This window comes from Galeopterus variegatus, unplaced genomic scaffold (genome assembly GCF_000696425.1).
Source record: "Galeopterus variegatus unplaced genomic scaffold, G_variegatus-3.0.2 Scaffold10106, whole genome shotgun sequence".
NCBI classification, from domain to species: Eukaryota; Metazoa; Chordata; class Mammalia; order Dermoptera; family Cynocephalidae; genus Galeopterus; species Galeopterus variegatus.
In genome coordinates this window covers 30575-56434 of record NW_007736217.1, presented here as the reverse complement: position 1 = coordinate 56434, position 25860 = coordinate 30575, and the positions used below count along the sequence as shown (strand labels likewise).

The 25860-nt window shown below is 34.9% G+C and overlaps 1 protein-coding gene across 1 annotated transcript; it reads left to right on the top strand.

The window, feature by feature from the left end:
* On the top strand, positions 1 to 25625 carry LOC103609803 (chromosome unknown open reading frame, human C12orf50). The gene is made up of 11 exons (XM_008594086.1): positions 1 to 43; positions 3498 to 3656; positions 4634 to 4711; positions 4793 to 4906; positions 11493 to 11603; positions 16592 to 16699; positions 18195 to 18311; positions 19732 to 19836; positions 20094 to 20297; positions 21960 to 22052; positions 25304 to 25625. The coding sequence occupies exons 1-11, from the start codon at positions 1 to 3 to the stop codon at positions 25327 to 25329; spliced, it is 1158 nt and encodes a 385-aa protein (XP_008592308.1). The 3' UTR covers positions 25330 to 25625.
* The last annotated feature ends 235 nt before the right edge of the window (positions 25626 to 25860 follow it).

The window sequence follows — 25860 nt, the reverse complement described above, 5'->3', positions numbered from 1 at the left end:
ATGGGAGAAAAATTGAATTATGGTAAAGAAATGACACCAGATGGTAAATGTAGAAAACTAGAAATTATGAATAAGAAGGTTAATATAACAAACCCTAGAAATGTATGCTTGTTCTTTTTCCTCTGGGCTCCTTTAAGAGATATAAAATCATATAAAAGTAATAAACATAACTATGTACTTTTTGGGTTTGTAGCAAACATAAATGTAACATATGTAATAATAATAGCACAAAAAGGAGGAAGAGGGAATAGAGCCATACAGGAGTAACATTTTATATCTCACTGGAATTAGTATAAATCTGAAGTGGATTCTGATAAGTTAAGAAGTATATAATAAGCCAGAGAGCAACACCTAAGAAAATTCTACACCCCAAAATAAATGAAAAAATAAAGGAATTAAAATGTTACTTTAGAAAATGTTCACTCACTGCAAAAGAAAGCAGTAGAGAAAGAGAACATAAAAGGCATGAGACATATAGAAAACAAAAAGCAAAATGACATACAGAAATCAAATACAGATACCAATAATAACATCAAATGTATATGGATTCAAAATCTAATCAAAAGGCAAAGAATCTCAGAATAAAAATGAAGATACAACTATATGCTATCTACACTTTAGATTCCAAAGTTGAAAGTCAAAGTATGAAAAAAAAATACCATACAAACAACATCTATAAACGACAAGGAAATAGAGGACTTGAGTAACTTAAAACAACTAGACCTAACAGACATCAATAGAACACTCCATGCGACAGTAGCAGAACACACATTTTTCTAGTGCACAAGGAACATTTTCCGGAATAGACCATGTAGTAGACCATAAAATAAGCCTAAATAAATTCAAAATGATGGAATGTGTTCTCTGAACACAATGGAATTAAAAACCAATAAGATTAAAAAATTTGGGAAATTCACAAAGATATGGAAATTAAACAGAATACCTACAAATAACCGACAGATAGCAAGAGAATTATAAGGGCAACTAGCAAATACTTTGAGATGAATGAGAATAAAGACATATCATACCAAAACTCATGGCATGAAGGTAAAGAAATGCTTAGAGAAATATTTATACTTGTAAACGCCTATATTAAAAAAGATTTCAAATCAATAATCTAACCTTAAGCCTTAATACACTGGGGGAAAAAAAAGTAAACCTGAAGCAAACAGGAGGAAGCAAATTATAAAGATTAAAACTCAAATGGATGGAATAGAAAACCAATATAGAAAATCAAATAGAAAATAAAAGCAAAAGTTGGTTCTTTTATAAGATCAAGAAAATTGAAATTTTTAGCTTTACTAAAAAAAAAAAAAGATGACTAAAATTACTAAAATTAGGAACGAAAGACAAGACATCACTATTGACCTTATAGAAATAAGAAGGATTATAAGAGAATACTATGAACAGCTGTATTCCAACAAATTAGATAGCTTAGATGAAATGGACCAATTCCTAGAAAGACACAAACTGCCAAAACTAATAGTAGATCTATAGTAATAAAGAGATTGATTAATTACTTAAAAACCTTCCCACAAATAATAGCTCAGGCACAGGTGGTTTTATTATTGAATTATAACAAACATTTAAAGAGCAATTAATATCAATGCTTCACAAATTCTTCTAAAAAATAGAAGATGAAGAAACACTTTCCACCTCTTCTCTATGAGATATTATAAGACATTACAATAAAAGAAAACTACAGAGTGATTTCACTTACGAATATAAACACAAAATTCTAGCATACTAAATCCAACAGCGTTAAAAAAGCAGTATAGTTCACGATCAAGTGGGATTAACCCAGAAATGCAAGGCTGGTTTAACTTCAGAAAATCAGTTAATGATGCACTATATCAATGGAATAAAAAGCAAAAACACACAATCATTTGAATGGATGAAGAAAAAGAAGTTGACAAAAGTTTAACACCCTTTCATGATAAAAATACTCAACAAACTTGAAATAGAAGGGAACTTCCTCAACCCGATAAAGGACATATATGAAAAAACTCACAGCTGACATCGTACTTAATGATGAAGTAGTGAAAGCTTTCTCTCTAAGATCAGGAGCAAGACAGGCTGTTCATTTTTGCCATTTGTATTCAAGCAGGGAAATTGTGAATTAATACCTAATTAAAGGTAGCTAGATTGAAAAGGAAGAAGTAAATTATCTCTATTTACATATAATAGGATCTTTCTTCAGAAAATTCTAAAAACTCACCAAAAATTATTAGAACTAGCAGGTTCAGCAAAGTTGTAGGGTACAAGATCAGTTTACAATAATTGATTGTATTTCTGTATACTAGCAATGGACACAAACTGAAAATGAAAGAAAAAAATACCACTTACAACAGCATCAAAAGGACAAAATATTTAGACATTAATTTAACAAAAGAATTTCAAAACTTTGAAAACTGCAAAAGACTGTTGAAGGAAATTAATGAAAACCTTAAAAAATGGAAAGATATTCTTTTACGCGAATTGACTTTATTGATAATATGGCAATACTTTCCAAATTGATCTACATATTCAGCGTGACGCTTATCAGAATCCCGACTGACTGACTTGCAGAAATTTTGAGAAGCTGATTCTAATATTTATATGGAAATTCAAGGGATCCAGAATAGTGAAAACAATCTTGAAAATGGAGAACAGAGTGGGAAGACTCACACTTCCTGATTTCAAAATCTACAAATTACTACAAAACTATAGTAATCAAGACTATCTAACATTGTGTGTGTGTGTGTGTGTGTGTGTGTGTGTGTGTATAGAGAGAGAGAGAATCATTGAGATAGAATGGAGAGATCAGAAATAAACCTTACAAAAATCAATTTGTGTTCAATTGATTTTTAACAAGTCTGCATAGTCCATTTAATTTGGGAAGAGAATAGTATTTTCCAGAAATGGTGTTAACACAACTGAATAGCCACGTGCAAAAGAATTAAGTTGGACTTCTTCCTCACATCATATACAAAAATTAACTCACAATGCATTAAAGAATGAAATCTAAGAGCTAAAACTATAAAACTGTTAAAAGAAATCTTAGGTTGTACAAAGATTTCGTAGTACACCAAAAGGACAAAAAAAAAAAAAAAGATTAGACTTGAAAATTAGAAACTTTGGTGTTGCAAATAATATTATCAAGAAAAGGAAAAGACAACCCATGGAATGGAAGAAGATATTTGTAAATCATGTATATGATAAAGGACCTATATCTAGAAAATGTAAAGAGCTCTTACAACTCAATAATATAAAGACAATCTCATTACAAAATGGTTAAGGGTTCTGAATAATATTTCTCAAAGGAGATATACAAATGGCTATGTCTTCTAGCAAAATGTTGATATTTATTGTAAGTTGGTTTAATAACCTTTCTAAAAATAAGGTTTGCCTTTTAGCAAAATATATAGTTAATTAGGAGGGCAATGGTTGATCATTGAATATACAGATCATATTATTTATATATCTTGAAAGGGCAAAATGTTGCATTTTCTTTGTAGGTATCACACTGCAGAAAGAAAGTCAGGAAGGAATTCCACCCCCGACCCAGAGTCAGGAACCTCCGAAACCCCAGGAGAATATATCACGACCTATTCACCATCCTTTAGTTTTAAAAACAGACTTTGAGGAAGAAGAGGGGGAAGGAGATGAGCAAAATGGTGAGTAGACCTTTTCTCCAATTTACAGTGCACATTAAAAAACTTCACAATATTTTCTGCTTATTTAACTATTAGAAGTTTCTGATGTAATAAGTAAGACAGATTTTGTTGAGAAAATAGCTTTAATTTTATTAAATACACTTAATTCATTATTCCTAATTTGTTCTGTGTCTACACATGCTTATGATCATTTAGATTGGAAGGTTTTTGTTGTATGATGGCTGGGAGACAGATCTCATGTTCAGATATGTACATGTGCTTGTAAAGATACTAATAACCTCTCTTGTTTATGTATAACAACTGTTTCTAAAACCCATTGACACATATAGGCCTCTGTGTGTTTATCTACATGTCTATTAATCTGTCTCACATTTAATCCTTGAAGTTTTAGAGGTCTATAATTTATAATTTATAAAGCAGTCCCATCTGCATTATCTTAGGCAATCCTTGCAAGAGTATGAACAGGATTAGGACCTAGGTCTTCTGCATCCTTTTCCTCCCATATCGTTACAGCATAGTGGTGCCCGCAAGTGTGTACATGCAAGACAAACATGCAGAAAAACTTTCATTCCACCTTTGCCCTGAAATACGTCCTTCTGTGAGCTACAGGCCACCATAGTTTCTGTGCTTAGGAATACACAGAACTGTCATTACTTGTTTTGTCTGCTGTAGTTCCACAAATCTTATGCCTGCGTCCTCCTCCAAACACCATCCCAATATCTGAGTCTATACCTCCACCTTCTCATTTGAACACACATAATAGACAGCTAGTCATTTCATTTCTCTTGACTGATTCTAATACTTAAAATGTAGCAATTAGAAACATTTACCAGTACACAAAATTACTGATTTTAAAAATTTAAAAAAGAGTAGTCCATTCATAAAAACAATATCTGGGAATTTTTTCTTTCTGGTTTATAAATTTTCAGATTATTTGGCTTTGGGGGGATTTAATTTAAAACAAATATATCCTATAGATGCTTCTGGTTTATGGACAAAGACTCCTGAAGAAATAGAAGAAAAAAGAGCAATAAAGGAGATGTGTTATAAATCTGGTAAGAAATCAAACATTTGTGGATTTTCTAATATTTGATGTGATAAATATACTAACCATTACTTTTCTTATGGGAGATTAGGTGAATACTACAGATTTCATACTCCTCCGGATATTTCATCATCAAAAGGCATAGTTCCTACAGTGGAAAAAGAGTTGGAAAAGCCTTTGGAAAATGGCAGTGAATTGCAAGAAGGTAAGAAATAAGAAGGCAACATTTCACTTAGTGTGATAGACTGAACTATTTAGTACAGTGTATACTAGAATAGAGTTAAATGATAAATAATACATCAGAATTGAGAGTAAGAAGGAAGTATTTTTATTGGATGACCCAAATTTCATATGAAAAGCTACTGTTAATGTAATTACATTTTCCTAGAGGAGACGCAGAATAAATAGACTTCATAAACATATGGCAACACTATACACCCCATACAGTAATCCTGTAAATAATTTGCTTTTACTTTTTTATTTGTTTGTGAAATAAATCCCCCTGCGAAATAGGTCTAGGTGTTTTTTTGTTTGTTTTTATGAATAGAAAAGATAACCTAGCCCAAGAAGGGCAATAGAGAGATCAAAGTATGACATTAGTGGCAGAACAAAGGTATATACATATTTGTTCATTGAATGAGTGTCTTCTGTGAGCCGGGCAATTTCAGGGGTGATGCTGATGGACAAATCCAAAGGTCTGCTGGTCATAGAACTTGTGCTTTGGTGAATCTGATTTTACTGTTGGTGAACATTTTTCCCTTGAAGGCAAAGATAAGAAGAGCATTATATTCTGGATATAAAATCAGGATCTCAGAGAAAATCCATGAATGCCATGAGCTTATATAGTTTTCTTGCCCTTAGAATGAGCTTAAAAACAAAGTGTGCAGTAGGATAGGTTTGAATCCTTTCCTGCTCCCTTGGGGGAAAAGAAGGAGAGAAATAGTTGGGAACGTCTCCCAAGATCGAGATGAGTACAGGATAAAGTAAAGGATAGAGTATCTGAACTGCCTGTCATGCAAATGCACATGTGGCAAACTATTGAAACATATGGCAGTAGGTGGCAGCAACACACCATTAGAGAGCAGAACCATCAGAAAGACTTAATGGGAGCCATCTAGGGAAGGACTGATTACAGGCCTGTGCTTCTCAGACAAGAAAAAACAAAACATGAAAAGGAAACTTGAATGTTAAAAATAGCAGATTATAAAATCATTATATGTACTTTTTGCTTTGAATTATGCTTTAAAAGCTTTTTAAAATTTTTAAATAGTTTCGGTGAATTACTCTACTCCCTTCATCCAGATTTCCCCCAAATGTTAGTGTTTTACCACATTTGAATTTTCACACACTCTCTAAATTTTATTTTTTATTATTTTTTGAATTGTTTGAGAGTAAATTGCAGACATGATGCCCCTTTACTCTTACATAACTACAGTATAAATATCAAAATTAAATAATTACAATGATAAAATATTATTATTTGCAGCCTTTTCTGTCCTCAACAATAATTCCATTCATGTTCATTATAGCAAATGAGTTTTTACCCTGGTTTAGGATCCAATCCAGAATCAGACATTGCAAAAGGTTGTCATGTTTTTTTAAAAATTTTTTAATTTTTAAATATTTTGCAATTGAAACTTAATTCATTATACATGTTCATGGGGTACAGAGTTGACTGTCAGTATTTGTGTACAATATGTGATGATTAAATCAGTTTTGTTAGCACATTCATCATTACAAATCATAATTCTTCTTTGTGTCCATTGCCCAATTTCTCCATAACCCTTCTTTGCTCCCCTTTCCCACCTCAAGTGACCATAGATCTGTTCTCTCCTTCTGAAAGTTCAGCATATTATTGCGGTTGTCCTTCCTGCCTTCCTGCCTTCCTTGCTTCCTTAGCTCAACTTATGAGTGAGGACATGTCATATTTTTCTGTCTGTGCCTGGCTTATTTCACTTAATTTTCTCTGAGTTCATCCATGTTGCTGCAAATGGCAGAATCTTATTGTTTTTTAATGGCTGAGTAGTATTCCATTGCATATATATACCACATTTTCCTTATCCAGTAATCTATTGATGGACATTTCAGTTGGTTCCATATCTTAACTATTGTAAATAGAGCTGCAGTGAACATAGGAGTATAGGTATGCTTTCAACAGGATGATTTCTATTCCTTTGGGTATAACCCAGAAGTGAAATTGCTGGATTGTATGGGAGTTCTATCTGCAGTTGTTTGGGGAACCTTGATATCATTTTCCATAATGGCTGTACTAATTTGCAGTCCCACCAACAGTGTAGAAGAGTTCCCTTTTCTCCACATCTTCACCAGTATTTGTTATTTTGTCTTTTTGATAACAGCCAGTTTAACTGGGATGAGATGATTTCTCAATGTGGTTTTGATTTGCATTTTCCTGATAATTAGTGGTGTAGAACATTTTTTCAAGTACCTGTTGGGCATTTGTATGTCTTCCTTTGAGAAATACCTGTTCAGCTCTATGCCTGTTTTTTTTAACTGTATTATTATTATTATTATTATTATTATTTACCATTAAGTTGTTTTAGTTCCTCATATTTTCAGACATTTGTTAATCCCTTGTCACATATATAGTTTGCAAATATTTTCTCCCATTCTGTAGGTTGTCTTTTCACTCTGTTGATTGCTTCCTTTGCTGCACAGAAGCTTTTAGTTTGATATAATCCCATTTATTTTTTTCTTTGTTACTTGTGTTTTGGGGGTCTTATTTATGAAGTCTTTGCCCAGTCCTACATTCCAAAGTGTTTCCCCTATGTTTTTATTTAGGAGTTTTATAGTTTCAGGTCTTATATTTAAGTCTTTAATCCATTTTGAGTTGATTTTGGTATTTGGTGAGAAGTATGCATTTAGTCTCATTCTTCTACCCATGGGTTTACAGTTTTCCCAGTACCATTTACTGAAGAGGCTATTCTTTTTCCAGTGTATGTTCTTGCTGCCCTTGTTGAAAATAAGTTGGCTGTAGGAACCTGGGTTGATTTCTGGGTTCTCTATCCTGTTCCATTGGTCCAAAATATCTGTTTTTATTCTAGTACCATGCTGTTTTGGTTACTATAGTTTTGTAGTATAATTTGGAATAAGGTAGTGTAATGCCTCCAGTTTTTTGTTTTTTGTTTTTTTCTTCAGGATTTCTTTGGCTATTCAGGGTCTTTTGTTGTTTCATATGAATTTTAGGATTTTTTTTTCTATTTGTGTTATGAACATCTTCGGTATTTTGATGGGGATTGCATTGAATCTGTAGATCACTTTAAGTAATATGGATATTTTCACAACATTAATTCTTCCAATCCATAAACCTGGAATGTCTTTCCATCATTTGGTGTTCTCTATAATTTCTTTCAGGAGTGTTTATAGAGATCTTTCACCTCTTCTGTTAAATTTATTCCTAGGTATTTTATTCTTTTGGTAGCTATTGTAAATGGGCTTGCTTTCTTGATTTCTTTTTCTGCTTGTTCATTGATGGGTTATAAGAATGCTACTGAATTTTGTGTATTGATTTTGCATCCTGCAACTTTACTGAGTTCTTATATGAGCTCTAAGAATTCTTTTGGTAGAGGTTATGGGTTTTTCTATATATAGGACCATGTCCTCTGTGAACAGAGACAGTTTGACTTCATCTTTTCCAATTTGGATGCCCTTTTTTTCTTTCTCTTGCCTGATTGCTCTGGCTAATGCTTCCAATACTGTGTTAAATAGGACTGGTGAGAGTGGGCATCCCTGTCTTGTTCCTGTTCTTAAAGTAAAAGCTTTCAGTTTTTCCCCATTCAGGATGATGTTATTGGTGGGTTTGTCATACATGGCTTTAATTGTGCTGAGATACTTTCCTTCTATACCTAATTTGTTGAGGGTCTGTATCATGAAGGGATGCTGAATTTTGTCAAATGCCTTTTCTGTGTCTATTGAGATAATCATGTGGTTTTGTCCTTGCTTTTGTTGATATGGTATATCACATTTATTGAGTTGTGTATGTTGAACCATCCTTGCATCCCTTGGATGACTCCCACTTGATCGCAATCATGGCGTATAATCTTTTTGATGTGCTGTTGTATTCTGTTTGCTAATATCTAGTTATACGATTGCTAATATCTTGTTGAGGGTTTTTACATGTATCTTCACCAAGGATATTGGCCTATAGCTTTCTTTTTTTGTTGTTGTGTATTTGATTTTGGTATCAGGGTGATACTGGCCTCATAGAATGAGTTCAGGAGAATTGCCTCTGTTTCCTATCATTATTTAGTGTGCTGCTTTGTCTCTTTTTATAGCTCTTGGTTTGAAATCTATTTTATCTTGGTTTGAAATCTGACATAAGTATAACAACCTCTGCTTATTTTTGGTTTCCATTTGCATGGAATGTCTTTTTCCATTCATTCACTGTTAATCTATGTGTGTCTTTTATTAATGAAGTGGGTTTCTTGCAGGCAGAATATAATTGGGTCTATTTTTTTAATCCATTCAGTCAGTCCGTATCATGTAAGTGGTGAATTTAAACCACTTACATTCTAGGTTGTTATTGAAAGATATTGCTTTATTCCCGCCATTTTATTTATTTCTTTATGGTTGTTTTATATTTCTTTTGTTACTTTCTTTCCCTTTATCTTTGCTGTTGTTTTTTTCATAGTTATAACATATATTTTCTTTCTCTTTCTCATTTGCCTATCTAATATTCTCATGGTTTTTATTCTTTCTTCTGTATTTATGGTGACATACATCTCTTGATTCCAGATGTAGGACTCTCTTGAGGATTTGTTGAAGGGCCAGTCTTGTGGTAGTGAATCCCTGTAGTTTTTATTTGTTTGGGAAAAATATCATTTCTCCTTCATTTCTGAAGGAAAGCTTTGCTGGATATAGTATTCTTGGTAGGCTGTTTTTTTTTCTTTTAGTACTTTGAATATGTCATCACAATCTCTCCTGGCCTATATGGTTTCTGTTGAGAAGTCTGCTGTTAGCCTGATAAGGATTCCCTTACAGATGATTTGATGCTTTTCTTTTGCTGTTTTTAGAATTCTTTCTTTGTCTTTGACTTTTGATAATTTGACTATAATGTATAATGCCCTTTTGGGGTTGAATTTGTTTGGGGATCTTTGAGCTTCTTGGATCTGTAAGGCCATATCTCTCTCAATATTTGGGAAGTTTTCAGCTATTATTTCATTAAACAGGCTTTCAATGCATTTTCTTTTCTCTTCCCTTTCTGGTACACCCATAATATGGATGTTCGTACACTTAAAGTTATCAGAAAGATTTCGTAGGTTTTCCTCATTTTTTAAAATTCTTTTTTTTCTTTTTCTTTGTGTTAGTTCTAAAAGACTGTCTTCTAGTTTGGAGATTCTTCTGCTGTTCTAGCCTGCTGCTTATGCTCTCAGTTGTGTTTTTAAAAAATTTTTTTCAATGAATTCTTTAATTCCAGGATTTTTGCTTGATTTTCTTTTTTTTTATTGTTTGTGTCTCTTTGTTGAATTTCCCATACAGGTCGTCAAATTTCTTTTTGACTTGGGCTGGCCCGGTGGCGCACTGGATAGTGCGCCGCTTGGGAAGCGTGGCGGCGCTCCCGCCCAAGGGTTCGGATCCCACATACAGACTGGTTCCCGCTCACTGGCTGAGCGAGGCGCGGGAGCAACACCGAGGGTTGCGATCCCGTTGCCGGTCCTCGGTCTGGTATGGGGGCAACACTGAGGGTTGCGATCCGTTGCCGGACACGGAAAAAGACAAAAAGACAAAAAAAAAAAAAAAAATTTCTTTTTGACTTCATTGTGATTTCTAGCTATTTTTTCATCCATCATTTTGAATTTCCTTAGTATTGCCATTTGGGATTCCTGTTTGGGTGATTCATCAGTTTCCTATTGTTTGGGGTCTGGTATTAGAAAACTGTAGTCTTTTGGCGGGGGGAGCCATGTTTCCCTGTTTTTTTTCATGCTTCTCATATCTCTGCTTTGATGTCTGAGCATTTGGTGGTTCAGTAACTTCTTTTAATTCTAGGAGTGGCTTTTGAAGGTGGAGACTTTCTTGTAAAAGTATTCTTCTCTCTGCCTGGTTCTGGACCAGTCCCTGTGTTGGTGCAAAGCCTGGATGCTCTGTTCTGCTCTCTAAGGTGCTGTTCCCTTCCTCCATACTTCACATGGATGTCTTCACTCTCCTGGTGTTATGCAACATGTTTTCTCAGTCGTTCCAGTAAAAATATATTTATCTGTTGTTTTGGTCTCTTTATATAGGGAGGGGACTAGTGCCAGACCTCTTTAGTTGCCCATATTGGGAAACTCCCTGTTATGACTTTTTTATTCTGCTTTGAATGGTTTGTTGTAAAAGAAAATTATCCAGAGATGTATAAGGAAAACCGAGAGAATAATTTAATTATCACAGTATAAGCAGCATTTTTTAGTCATTGGTGACTCTTAACACTTTTTATTAAGTTCGTCATGTTGAATAGATAAAAACGAAAGAAATATAAAATTCAATACATGAAAAACATCAAATAAGCTGAATGTGTTATGAACTGACAATAGTTTTAGATTGCTTAATTTTTTAAAAACTGTCATTTGATAAATAATCCAAATAGAATGACATACTTGCTTGATGCTTTGTTGAAAATTATAAAATTTGCTTAAACCTCATGTACTTATAAATGTATTATTCTTCAGATCACTGTGTAAAAAATATTTTCCTTAATTTTTTTTAAGTTGTTTACTTTCATCATGAATTCTATCATAAATGTCTTATTTATGCATCTAATGATTCCTGGGATGACTTTTATTTCTTCTCATTTTTAGGGGATGGTCTTACAGTTCCAACAAAATTAAGCCTATTTGAAAGACAAGGTGAGATAAAAACGTCATTGGATAAGAAACCGAGAACTGACATTGCTGCTTTTGAAAATGGAGGTGAGTTAATTTATTACAGGTTGATCCTGAATATATCACCATACAGTAAATGAGTCTGAATTTTTTCTCTCATAACTAATTTTGTTCCATTATTATTTTTTATCTATTTCATGTTTAATTCAGGGGGTTGGAGGTACATCACAAAATCAGATGCTTTCAGAGGCTAGTATCTCTACTAAACACCTTGTGGAAAATTGTTTTCAGTGTGCGAGACATTCCATTTCCCATAGTTTTATGAGAAATCTGATGTGTGTGTGTATGTGTGTGTGTATGTTTAGGCTCAATTCCAGTCTATAATGAAATCAGGTATCAGGAATGTGCTGTTATATACTATAGAGCTATAAACAGAGGAGGCACTTAGTAAATCCTTTGAGTAAGTCTACGTTAAGGCAGTTGTGTTCAAATACATGTATCAGTGATGCCAAGGCATTGCATCCTAATTATGTATTATAGCTTAAACATTTTGAAACTGCTTTTTGGCATAAGCATTTCGGAAAATTCATCCTTTTACAGAAGATTCTAAGCCTTTGTTTTAAAAAATATATTTTTGTGAGGAAGGAAAAGGGTGTGGCTGATGTGAAGAATGTGTGTGAGAAGGAGGTTGACAGCAGGTCCCAGTAAGTTCCAATATGCCTGAGGCTCATCGGTGATGCTTTCTGCCATCCCCGTTTCATTCAGTTTCAGCCATTTTCTTCTGTCTACCTTTTTTCTTTTCTCTTTTTTTTCTGGTGCTAAAGTAATTTGATTCTTTCCTCTCCTTTCTTAAATCGGCAGCAGTTTTAGACTAGCTGTCATTGTTTGGTTGCCTTGAAGCAGTAAGTTTGAGCTATAAATCAGAAACATTGGCAGATTCTCCCAATGGAGTTTATACTGTCTGTACAGCCTAGAAGAGAACAAAACTGTGATACACTTCACTTGGTCAGTTCTAATTGTACATTTTGGTGAAATATCATTAAATCATATTGCTTTTCTGTTTAGTAAAAGGCTATTTCAACCACTAATAACCGATGCTATTGTATAAAAAACAAACTTTCCTTCATGTTGTGACATCAATAATGTATTTCCTACTTTATTGCGACTTAGAAAAAGTAAGAATGTTATTACACTTAAATAATTTTGTTAGAGTAATAAGCTGGTTGAAGAACCATAGCAAAAGAATGTTAAAATTTTCCATCATCTGGGATACTGTGTTTCTGGCATAGTCAGGCTTGTTGATTTTCCAGGCACTGTAATATTCTGTAAGTCACTGGATAGAAGAATCTCCTATATATGTGTATGAGAGCAACATAAACATATTTAGATCCCTATATTAATAAGACATTTTTGAAAGGAAGACGATCAAAAATTAAAATTATAATTAATGACTCAATATTCAACTTGAAGGAAAACACTTGAGGCATTGTTTTTAGTCTTAATAATATTTCAATGTTTTATTGAGCTTTGCTTTTAATAAAGTACACAAATCTGAAGTATATAGCTCGATAAAATTTTACATGCATATGCATCAATATAACCATACTTATAGTAATACAGAGGGCTCCTCCTCTCCAAGTGAATAGACCCTTCCTAATGGTAAACACTACTCTGATATCTGTTATCATAGGTTAATTTTGCATTTCTTGACCTTTATATAGGTGGAAATTTACAGTTTGAACTGTTTTAGTTTGGATTCTTTTACTTAACCGCATTAGACTGATCCATGCTGTTGATTGTAGCAGTAGCTCTTTTACACTGCTGTATAATTTTATGTTGAGACATAGAGATATATGGTGTATATGTGTGTATATCACACATCTCTTTCTATATATGTAAAAAAATATATACACGCACACAGTTGATGCACACACATCTACACACAGTTGATTCTCATTTTTCCCAGTAGTTATGTTCTGTAAAGTTGACATGAACACTGAATTAGTAAATACTGAACTATTGCTCCTAGGGGAAATATGTACGCAAACACACACACGTAATACACATACTTATCACACATAGATTATAATTTTAAATCCTAGAAATTACTCATCCTGATGGTTTTATTTATTTTACAAAAGAGAAAACAAATTTCAGAAGTGTTAAGTGGCTCTCCTGTGGCTGTTCCACTTATAGGTGTCAGAGCTGGGATTCAAACTTCATCCACCTGGCCCCAGAGCCAGAGTTTCTGTACTATCCTGTGCTTTCCCCTACTGTCTCCATTCTCTGGTCATCTCTGTATGAAAACTGAAACAAGAATGCCCAGCATATTACATTTTTGTACCCCAGCTAGGAATGTGTGGGTCCAGTGACCCAAGTTTTTTACCACTCTGCATATGTTTGCAAAAGACTGTGAACACCATGAGCATTGATATGGGGTTGGATGGACGTTGTTTCCAGTTTGGGGCTATAATTAACATTCTTGTACATGCCTTCTAAAGGGCATATGCATTCATTTTATTTGTGGTAAGCTTGCTCTGTATCTTTACCAACACTTAGTATTTTCAGTCCTTTAAATTTTTAGCCATTCCGGTTGGTGGTTGGTGGTATCTCACTGTAATTTAATTTATATTTTCCTGATGACTGATAATGTTGAGCACCTTTTCATAAACTTATTGGCTATTTTGATATTTTCATTTTTGTCAAGTGTGTTTTTAAGTCTCTAGCCCATTTGTAATAGTCTTTTTGTTAGTTAGTTTGGATAAATCTGTACATTTTCTGCCAACTCTCTGTCCTATTCACTAATTCTCTTCCTCTCTGCTCTTAAATCCATATATTAAATTCTTAATTTCTATTTGACCTTTTAATGGATTTCCTTCTTAAATTCCCCATTAGTATTTTATTTTGATATTAGTCACATTATTTTTTCTAAATTCATGTTTGATAATCCTTGGATCTCTTTCATTTTCCTCTGGTTTTTGATCAGTTATTCTGTTTCCTAGTATGCCTTCTAATTTTTTATTAGATGCTGGACATTATGAATAAAAAATTATATAGTGTATGAAAGCCGTTGTTTTCCTACAAAGAAACTTTTAATTTTGGCAGGCAGCTAGACTATCAGCAGGCCACCTTATTTCTGTCAAGGCCTGATTTTAGGCTTTATAAGGGATGATGTAGTAGACGATGTGCTTTTTGCCCTTTCATTGCAGGTCTATTTCGTATTTCTAGGACAAGGCCCTTACTCCTAAAACTTTGCCTTTTCAGATTATCAACTGAAAGCCTGGGATGTTTTTGCTAAGATCTCCTTACCCTGGTGAAGCTTGAACTCCAAATTTTGACTCCCCAGCAGTATGCTGCTGCTGAAATCTCTGATCAGTTATTTAGTGTCGACAGGCTCTTTTTGCCAGTTTCTGAGGGCCCCACTTTGTGCATGAAAAGTGTGGGAGTCAGGCAACAATTTAAAGGGAATTTTATACATATCTCAGGAGAACTTTCTTGTTTTTTCTTCCTCTTTCAGATTTTTCCCTCAAGTTCAAGCCACTGAAGCAACCCAAACTTTGGGCTGTTGCTTTTAGCCTAGTTGGTTGGTCCCTTTCTGCTTGGGATGCACGTATTTCCCTGAACAATGAATTAGAAATGTTTCATGAAAAAAATCTGCAGTGAGTGTGTGTAAATCAGTCAGGGAAAAAGCCAGGGTGAATGTGAATGTGGAAGTTACTTTGTGTGCCTCCATTGCTCTCAGCATTACAGTACCATGCATGCATTGGGTTATTTTCCTATTAGTTTGTTTTGGTATTTTATAATTGTTTTTGGCAGGAAAGTTATTCTGACATAAACCATTTGGTCATGGCTGAAACCAAAACTCATTCTGACATTTTAATCATTGGTTTTGTGGATGCTCCTTGAGGCCAGGAACCATATATAATCAATTACTATAAGTAACTCTCTGTAGTAAAATGTCTGACACATGATGTGCACTCAGTAAATACTGTAGAATAAATGATTACATGTCTAAATCTGTTGAATGGGTGAATAGAGACACGTTTATAAAATTTACAGACGTCTGGAATTAATTTGCTAGAACAACTAGCCAAATATAACAAGGCAAAGCCAAACAGTGATAAACATAAAGTTTTCATTTAGGTTCAAGACAGTAATGGTGGCTTTTCTTCAAGCTGGAAAAAGCCTGACATGATATAGTTTGTGAAGGAAAAAAAGTGGTTTTTTTTGTTGGCTACTGTGTTTCAAAACAGTTCGGTAATGCGTTTTCACTACCAAATAGCTAAGGTAAACTCATATTGAATTATAAGTTGTATAGGAAGACAATTAAAAGTGATAAGCCATTTAAAATACTCAGTAGAGGGCTGGCTGGTTAGCTCACTTAGAGGGTGGTGCTAATAACATCGACGTCAAGGGTTTGGATCCCCTTACTGGCCAGCTACCAAAAACAAACAACAACAGCAATAGCAACAACAAAATTAAAATACTCAGTAGGGGGTTGGCACATATAAAAATACTGCATAAATGTCAACTGTTACTAGACTAGATCCGCTGATTCCTCCACAAGTTAGTTCACATTATTAAAGAAGGTTATTTGAAACAAATATTTTATGTTAAAAAAGGGTAACTTGTATAATGAAGGATCTGGAGAGTTTGTACATAAGTAATATTTAAAGCAGCTATGAAGATTTTTCCTGAGAAAAAGATCTTTAAGGAAAAAGAAAACTACTTTCAGAAATCTGAAGATGTTATATGACAGATAAGTTACATTTACCCTTGAGTATCTCTAAAGAGTGGAACTGAAGATTGTTGGAAGTTAAAAGAAAATTAATTTTGCTGAATATGTGAACATTTTTGCAATTAGTTTACATACTAGGTATTGACATACATGTATATTAATACACATTTATTAATCTAAGCACATATGATATGTAGAGAGATGGGAATGGTATTACTGAGAAGTGTTTAAACAGAAGGGGACAAAAGAAATATTGTAGAGAATCTTCCTGTATTGAAAGGCAGTTTTGTAGCACTTTTTGCCATTGCCGCCACTGACAGTAAGGTTTTTTTCATAGGAGGTGACTGTTACATTCCACGAAGGATCATATTTCTTAGAGTAGATGAAAGTGAAGCTTTAAAAGAAGAGAAAGAAATCACCGAGTCAAAATGTTCGAATACTAAAGGTAAATAATTTTTCTATAGTTTTGATCGATTTTTAATTTGGACAGATAAGTTAAACATGAAGCTAGGTCTTGTAAAATCCAATATAAGAAGAACAGTGATAAATCAAAACATGAGTATACGCTGAAAAGGAGTTAAGAGCCCTAAGGTTCCAGTCCTGGCTCTGTCCCTTATTGTTTGACCATGGGATTTCATCTTTTTAGCCTTAGTTTTCTTATCTGAAAATTATCCTGTTGCACTACATAATTTCTAGGAGTATTTCTAGCTCTAAAGTCATTGGCTCTCTTGCACGGTAATACCAAGTCTTTTTCAGTCTCATTTTCTACTAATAATATCAGTATGACTACATTTTGTTAGAAACATTGTGAACACATTGAACAGTATTAATCTTGTGATGACTTCCCTATTTTATAATTATTGCTAAATATAATCTATGAATAATCAAGAGCTAGATATGATGAAATCCTTCCTCTATAGTCTTACGCCCTTACTGTGCTGAGAATACTTCAGCTGGTACCTCTCTGTGGGCACCTATCTCGGTCACAGATTAAAAGTATAGCTGTTCTGACCGGTTCCCGCTCACTGGCTGAGCGAGGCGCGGGAGCAACGCCGAGGGTTGCGATCTCGTTGCCAGTCCCCGGTCTGGTACGGGGGCAACACTAAGGGTTGCGATCCGTTGCCGGACACGGAAAAAGACAAAAAAAAAAAAAAGTATAGCTGTTCTGTAATTAGAGGGTCTCACATACTCTCCATCAAAGTACACATGCATTTCCTTTATCGTTTTCCCCACTGTTAAATATTCTCAAGCATAGGACAAGGCACTCATGATCAAATTAAAGTATTTTTATGTAAAATACTATATAAATCTCTCTTTCTCTCTCTCTGCCACTCAGGGATGGAAAACTTTTGCCTACTCCATCGGAGAAATTCTAAAGCTATACTAAGATGGTAGCCACCAGCCATGTGTGACTGTTTAAATTCAAGTTAATTAAAATTAAATAAAATTAAAAATTCCATTGTTCAGTTGCACTAGCCACATTCCAAGTGCTCAGTGGCTACCATATTGGACAGCACAGAGTTAGAACATTTCCATCATTGTGGAAAGCCCTTGTTGAATACTCCTGCTACAAAGCATAGAACAAATGAAAGTTAATATATTTAAAATATTTTTGGAACCCCAATTTACATGGATCCATTTGTTATAAAATTGATAACCTTTTAATTCTTTTGTACAGAGATATTAAAAATATTTCTGTGACTAAATCATTTGCATATTGAAGATAAAGGCTGTAGTTCTAAATTTTTAAGTTTTGTTAGTGATGAATTTGGGGATCAATGTGGCAACTAGGGAATTTTAATGATGATTTTAAAAAGATAATATGCATATATATATTTTAAAGAGGTGTGCCCATTATGTAATGTTTGAATAGTGAAATACCAACTGAAATGCTTCTTTTTCTAATATTGACATTTTATTTTCTTAATTTGCTTTAAAAGATAACAAGGACAGTCCTCATCCAAAGTGTTCCCTAACTACCCGACTAGTATCTGCAACACATGTATTAAATGCTACTGAGAATATCAGTATGAAGTGCAGAGGGGACTCCTTTTCAAGTGAGACACTAGCTCTATCACTTTTTGGCCTTACGTATATTCATCTTATCAATGGATCTCTTTTGCTTATTAAAAATAGAATTTTAAAAAGAAAAGGAAAAAGAATGATTTGAAAATTATTCAGAGTTAAGAATTAAAGACAGTATTTTTCTACTAACTCTGATAATGAATTGAGATGTAGGTCCTAGTAAATTATATGCTTTCCCACTAGTTTAATTTAGTTATTAAAATTAATAATATTCTTCCTTCTTGGAAAGTTCACTAGTATAATATTTTAAATTTCACCCATAGAGGAACATATTGACAGCTTTTTATTAGTTTTGGATTATTTTTCTTGATTTGGCTTGTCCTTGACATTCTGAGCTACTTCTCGATACAATTAAGACTTGTGCATCTTCCTGATTCCTTCCCTCCTTTCTTCAGTCCTTATTCACTTATTGAACACCTGTAATATTCTTGGATCTCAGCCATGCACTGAAGGGAACCATGACAGCTAGCCCCCAAGTAGTTCAGTTTTGTGGTGCTTATTAAAAATACGGTTTCCAAATCCTGGAACTTGGAGCTTGGAAATGGAGGTGGCACATGATGTTTGAGGAGGAGGTGAATTATTAGCACTTCATCGAGGGCTTAAAGCTTAAGCTGAGGTTGGAGCAAGGGTAAAAACAGATTTCTTAGTCCATTGTAGAGAGCTAATGTGCACTTGGTGTTTATTTTCTCTGTGCAGTAGTCACTGTGAATGTTCAGGAGCCCCACATGGATAAATAACAGAATGCCCTTCTCTACCAAATTGTTTTAAGATTCTCTGGAGAAATGTACCTTAGAATTCCTGGAAAATTGAGAATGCATATAAAATTTTTGATGTAAAAATTTGCAAGTAAAAAGCAAAAAATTTAATGATCTTAGTACTTACAAATTCTCATTGTTGTGTCTTGTTTGACCCAACTATCTGTATGCTCACCTTCCTAAGACCTTAAAAATATAAAGTAAAATTCACTATTTTACCTTTATCCAATATCTTAAGAAAAGGAGTTTTGCCTAAAATAAGTACAAAAAGATTTATGTTGAAGATAACAATTCTGAAACTACTTAATAATAACATTATAATGAGATTTATAATTATATTTAGAATGCAATTTTATGTTCTTTTAAAAGAATCCACACATTCCTTTGGAGAAAAGAATTTTTCTCTGAGGAAAGCTACTTATTGAAGGTTTTCTCATCAATCTATTTCCAAGATTGATTTTTTTCTGGCACTTAAAAATAAATCACCCTTTGTTCTAGAAAATAAAGTATCAGAGTGGTACATTTAGTTTCTTCTCTTGTTTGACATGTGAATGCACAGATATGTAATTATCACCTACAGTAATTTTCAGATGAATGCATTTCTTCAAAAACTGTAAAAATTTATATCTTCTCTAAGTGAACAATGTCCAGCCAGTGAGGAAGCCTCATTTTAAAGGTGTGAAGAAAAGAAAATGGATTTATGATGAACCAAAGAACTTTCCTGGTCCTGGAATGCGGAGAGGTAAAGCATCCCTGTATTTGACATTTCTAAATTATAATTTGAAAAGAGATTAAATAGCAAATATTTTTTACCTGAAAAATAAATCATTGTCATGCAGCATAAATGTTATTTTAGATGTCAACCCAGCTCCTCCAAACTTAATTTTTAGCTTACATTATCTTCCATTGTGCTATCAAATACTTAAACTGCAATATGTTATTTATGGGTGTGAAACTCGTTTGTCTTATCCCTCCCTCTCTCCCCACTTTCTTTTGCAGCAGTACAGTCTTCAAATCCCCAAAATAAAGTGAGTTACCATCGCAATAATAAAAACCGAAATGCTGAAAATGCATCCTATATCCATGTTCAGAGAAATGCTGTCAGGACTGTCTCATTGAATGCACCTCCCCGCAGCAGACCCACAAATGGATTCTATAATAAAGCTGTTGTAAACAAGGAACCCAAACTCAACCTCTGTCCAGGTGAGGCTCTTTACTGATGTGGTTTACTCCTGTCTGTGATTTGCATTCCCATGGAGTTTCCCAATGGCTTGGACTAATCTTCACTGCTATCCACTCCCTTCTTCTTTTCCTAGGACATCACCACCATAGCATCTTAGAGGCTAGGGAGAGGATTTCTTCTGTGTACAGAAGTGCACATGATTTAAAGGATGTGTAAGAAAACTCGGGTGCAGATGACTTGACATTGTACCTCCCCAGGGTTCTGTCTCAGAGCATTGCACTCTGTTCCCCCCAGATAGCTTTATTTCATTCTGGAGGATTGTTTTTAAATGGTTGACATTTTCTTGTTCCATGAACTGCATTGTTCAATTATTATTGTCAGTCTAGTGCCGTGGCTTTTCTTTAGGCCTTTGTGATTACTGTCTGAAAGGGTTAGTTTGGGGGTTAATGGCAATATTTTTGTCAACCTCTCATTTCTCCCACCATGCACAGATTGCTCTTAAATCATTTCATCATGTAATAGGCAAAGTCATAGTATATTGTCAGGAAATACAAGGCCACAGGGGAGAAGGAAACCAAATCTCTTTTTCTTCCCTTCTCAGAATTTAGCTCTTTCGGAGTTGGGTTTCAGTTCTCTCAACTTAACAAAATGCTACTCAATTCTGTATAATTCTGTGTTTGTATCTTCCCAGTTCACAGTGTGTTTGTATTTTCCCAGTTGTGTACTTTGGGAAATATAAGTAAAGACTCTATGTCTTTCCTAGTTTCTTTCTTTTATGATTTAAATAGAAGTTAGCTTTATTTACATTATTTTTCTATTTGTTCTAGAATAGAATGATATATAGGTATCATGTATGTAAATAAAGATATTCTTAGTGAAACAGGCTTTTAATTTTATATCTTACCATTACTTTTATTTATTATTGTTAACGTTTTTATTTTACTGCAAGTAGATTGCTGTGAAGAATACAATGAGTATTAGAACAGTTTTTGCTGAAGTCTGTATTTGTGTGAAGGTGCCAGTAGTTATACCCTATGTTGCTTTTACAACTTTAGTGCAAATGTCAACACAGGGAAAAAAAGCAAATTCTTGGTATTGTTATGAACCATGCCTTGAGAACCACAGCTGCATAGTAATAATTGAAAACACAAGTATAATATTGTTCGATAATAGTTGAAATGTAGAGGAGTCAGAGAAAAGTATTTAAGAACCAGGTCAGTACATAAATGCTTTGGTTACGTGGGGCAGTGAGTTCACTGTTTCAGAGTAATCATGAAAGTCACTTTATGGAAGGAAATGGACTAGGGCTGTACTTCATAGGATTTTTTCTTTCTTTTTAAAGCTCTACAAATACTAGCAGAATTCTACGTAAAATCCTAGTAAAGCAAGGCAGTGAAATATTTTTATTATGTTCAGATATCATACTGTCCTCTGTCTTGGCCTCATGGGAGTGAGCCTTATTTGAGGAATGCGATGGCCAATTAAGAGATCTGTAACCATGTTCACTGATAAGTTAAACGGCTTAATAAACTCACTTGTATCCTTGATGCCTTAGCTTTGAAATGGTAAAATGAATTACTTAAAGAATAGCTTCACCCCTGAGAGGTTTATAACTTTGAAACACCCTTGGAATATGATTTTAAGTTATAAAATATTTAATTCCAGTCTTCTTTTTTTCTCAGACAAATATACATCCCCATCATATAATCCTTCAGCCTGGCGAAAAAGAATTCCTTTTTCAAAAACATATTCAAAAACTGAAAAGATATATACAGGTAAATATTTACTGGTGATTTTATATATCATGCAATTCTGAAAATGAATGAATGACAAGTTTTTTAGTTCAAGGAACATATTTTAGAAAACATTAAAATAAATAAAAATTTCAAGGTATATATGCACGCTGAATTAGAGTTTAGTAGATACCTGTCTACAAGCAATTTAATTTTACTTTGTTTTATTATGTTCCTTTTTGTCTATTTTTATGTTACCAAAAAACCTCTTGGTATTGTTCTCTCCTCAGCAACAAGCATAGTAATTGCAGCCATTGTATAATATATTAAGATGCATTCTTTGCTGCACTACAATGCAAATATGTAAAACTGTATTTTGACATAAATATTAAAGCCTTACTATGTCTACCATAGACAAATATTGGCTGGAGCAGGCTGACATGGCATCCAAGATGAAGTTTCTCAGGCAGGCGGTTCCTAGTGACTGTTATACCGTGTGCTCTGGAAGGGCATGGAGATCCTGGGGACCTCCTCAGGGAAGAGGTTTGCAGTAACCCTGATCTCAAGTTGTTCTTTTGCTAAACAGCTTGGTGTCTTCTCCTTGCGTGTCCTGGGCTGTCTCAGTAGGTTTGGAAAACCACACAAGATAAAATGGTTTCAGTTACTTCTCAGAGAACTAAACCTTTCAGAAAAAGTTCCAGATAGGAATGTCCTACCTAAATAAGTAGCCTAGAACTTTCAGAATAATCTGAAATCCATGAACTCTTAAACCAGAGCTTCCCAGAATGAACCCAGTGGAGACAACTGTTTTTCTTTTTCCCCCATGTTTTCCCAAATCATATTGTACTGCAAGAGAACTCTGATGCAGTACTATTTAATTGACTATTGTCATACTACTTTATCCGGTTCGTGACACCAATTGTAGAGCTCTTAATCCTGTCGACATTGTCAATTGTAAAGCTGCACAACCATGCCAGTTGTCTGGCTACTTTTACCTGCCTGTAATCCTGATGGCTGGGCCAGTTGTCAAGCTAGGGCTGGGTCTGGTTTTCACAGACCTCTCAAACCCATTCACAGACTGGGTCACAAACCCTTCACATGCCAGGCTGGGTCACCAGACCCCTCACACACCGGGCTGGGTCACCAGACCCCTTACATGCAGGTCTATGAGCTAAGTAACTGGCAAACAGGTCCTTGGAAGCCATAAGTTGGAAAGCATGGCTGCATGGAGCTGATGCCCAAGATAGACGCCAGCCAAGGTGGTGACACTGGGCATGTGCACCAACTCCACCCACACACAAACAATTTGTTTACTGAACCACCCCCAACCTGACCTAAGGTGAGAGAGCCTGATTAAATTATTCTATTTTCCCAACAGCTATATTTCCTCTTAACTTTATGTGTACTTAACTTTAGGGGAGAAGGAGGTAAGGAGTTTATAAAAAGCCTGGATGAAACGAGAAATTGTTGAGCTACAGCTTCTACTCCTATGGTTTCCTTACGGGCAGGATAACATTTGGAGTATTAAAGGATGTGTTCTTCCCCCATCCCTGTGCCAGTGACTGCTCTTGTATTCCAGTAGCCTTCTCCTCTTCTGTGCCAGATAGCTAAACATGAATCACAGAAGGATTTGGGGAAGGAAGGGTCACTCCAGAACACAAAGCATGTACCATCCATGTATGGCTGTAATGCACTTCCCAGATGCAATGAAACTTTGGAGAGCATTTGTCAGTGTTAGCTTTGTTGGGGAGAAGGCAAGCCATATCTATTAGGGGAGGGCTGGAAACGGCTTCTTAAGATTTCCAAGTGCCAAGTTGCATGGGTGGGTATCACACATTCCTGTGAACCTCAAGTGGGATAGAGTTCCTTGGAGAGAGGACCAGTGGGTAGACACAGGGTCTTCGGGTTGGGACTGAAGGGATAAGCATCAGAAAGATGCTCTTGTTGTTGATACCTGTTGTGTATCAGGGGATACTTAACTGTAATCTCAATAGATTGCCTCTGCCAGAGAGACAGGTTGAAACCACTGACCAAACTTTTTTAATTAAAGAATGGTCTGAGGACCAGCTGCAATGACATCACTTGGGAGCTTGTTAGAAATGTGGAGTCTCCATCTCAGACCTGCTGAGTCAGATTGCATTTTAACAACATACCCTGGTGAATAGGATGCACATTAAAGTTTGAGAAACCACAGACTAGGTGATCTGGGCCACCACTCAAGGGAAATACAAACCCACACAGGATCCAGACATGTTAAGACTTGTAATTATATTCTCTTCCTAGCTGTCACTCAGCAGCAACCATTCTCCTGTCCCAACCTTAGAAATTTAGGATCAGTAGTAGGGAGGTAAGGTAGGGAGAAAACACTGAGAAAGAATTTTAAATCTGAATGTGACTGAAATATAAAGTGAAGGGACTAAGAAATCACTGAATTGGATTGAATTTATGTGCAAAGGACTAAATGAGTTTTCTATGCCAGGAAGAATGGAAACTTAGAGTGAAGAAATTAAATCGATTTTATAATAAAACAAAGTGTTTTCTTATTTGCTGAGCTTTTGATTGAAAACTTTGTAACACCAAAGCGAAACTCTTGTCCTTCCTAATTGTTGTTGTCATCACCAGAATAGGAAGAGGAAGATTAGCTCATGTTTTCTCGCCCACATATTTCTGCTCGGGCACAGAACAGCAGTTTCACCATTTCCCAGTGGGCAAATGGACTGCTGGAGGGCTGGAGGCCCAAAGCACGAGCTGCAGCTAGTCTGTTCCTCGAGGGCTCTGGCAGTCAAGGCCACAGAAGTGTTAATGGGAGAGAGGAGCCTTTTGGGAAAATGTTGGATGCTCTGAAGATAATGTAATAGGAGAGGAAAGTGCGAGCATCCGTGGGAATAGAGGGCAGGCGCTAAAGGGACTAGAGGGGTCATTCTCATTGTTGGCTTTCCCTTGAGGCCGCATGTCCTTTCTGATAGAGATGTAGCTGGTGTGAATGGAGGTGCCTGTCCCCATCTAGTGAAATGCTCATTTTGTTCGTTCTGGGTGTCCTGCAGTGCAGCATTATATATAGTATCATTTCCATTCCTTTCCAATCCTCCATCCAAATGCAAAACACAGTAAACATCAGAAAGAAGTGGATTAAGTTTGGCATTTTGAAAATATATGAATTTAAATGATAAACTTCGTTTTTGTATTGCCTTTAGATTTGTGGCAAGTAATTAGCAAAAGAAAAACAAAATTCTGGTGGCCAAAGAAGTCTGAAATAGAAAATAATTGAAATATTTTGTATATTTTATTATTAGAGCCGAGAAGAAATGGGAGTAAGTAAAGAAATGGGAGTTGAGAGAAGAGAAAAATTAGAAAAGAGAAAAGTGCCAGACATCATCTGATTTACAATCAAAAATGAAAATTCAAAGAAAGAGATATTCAAGTCCTCCATACTACATACTGGATAGTCAAGATGATAAAAGTGCAAATTCTGAAAATAGGATGCAGGAAGTACATTGTGCTCTTTCAAAACTGATAAAAATGCAAATTACAAACAGCTGCCTGTGTATTTATATAGGTCTGTAATTCATTTGGTGCATTACCACAAACATTTAATAAAATTTAAAACTTTAACGATTAAAATCGTTCTTTAATTGTAAACCAAGTTAGATTGCACAGATTGAGGAGTAGAATTGTGCCTTTGATCTCTGTTTTGCAATATTCTTTATGGAAGAAACCTCACTTTTTCTTTCTTCACCTGGATTTTAAGCTGGGCCCTCAGCAATGATAACACATAAAGTGTAAACAAATTCAGTAAAGTCCCAAGGTTACAGTTTGATGATGAGAAATCCCAATATACTTTGATGTGTGG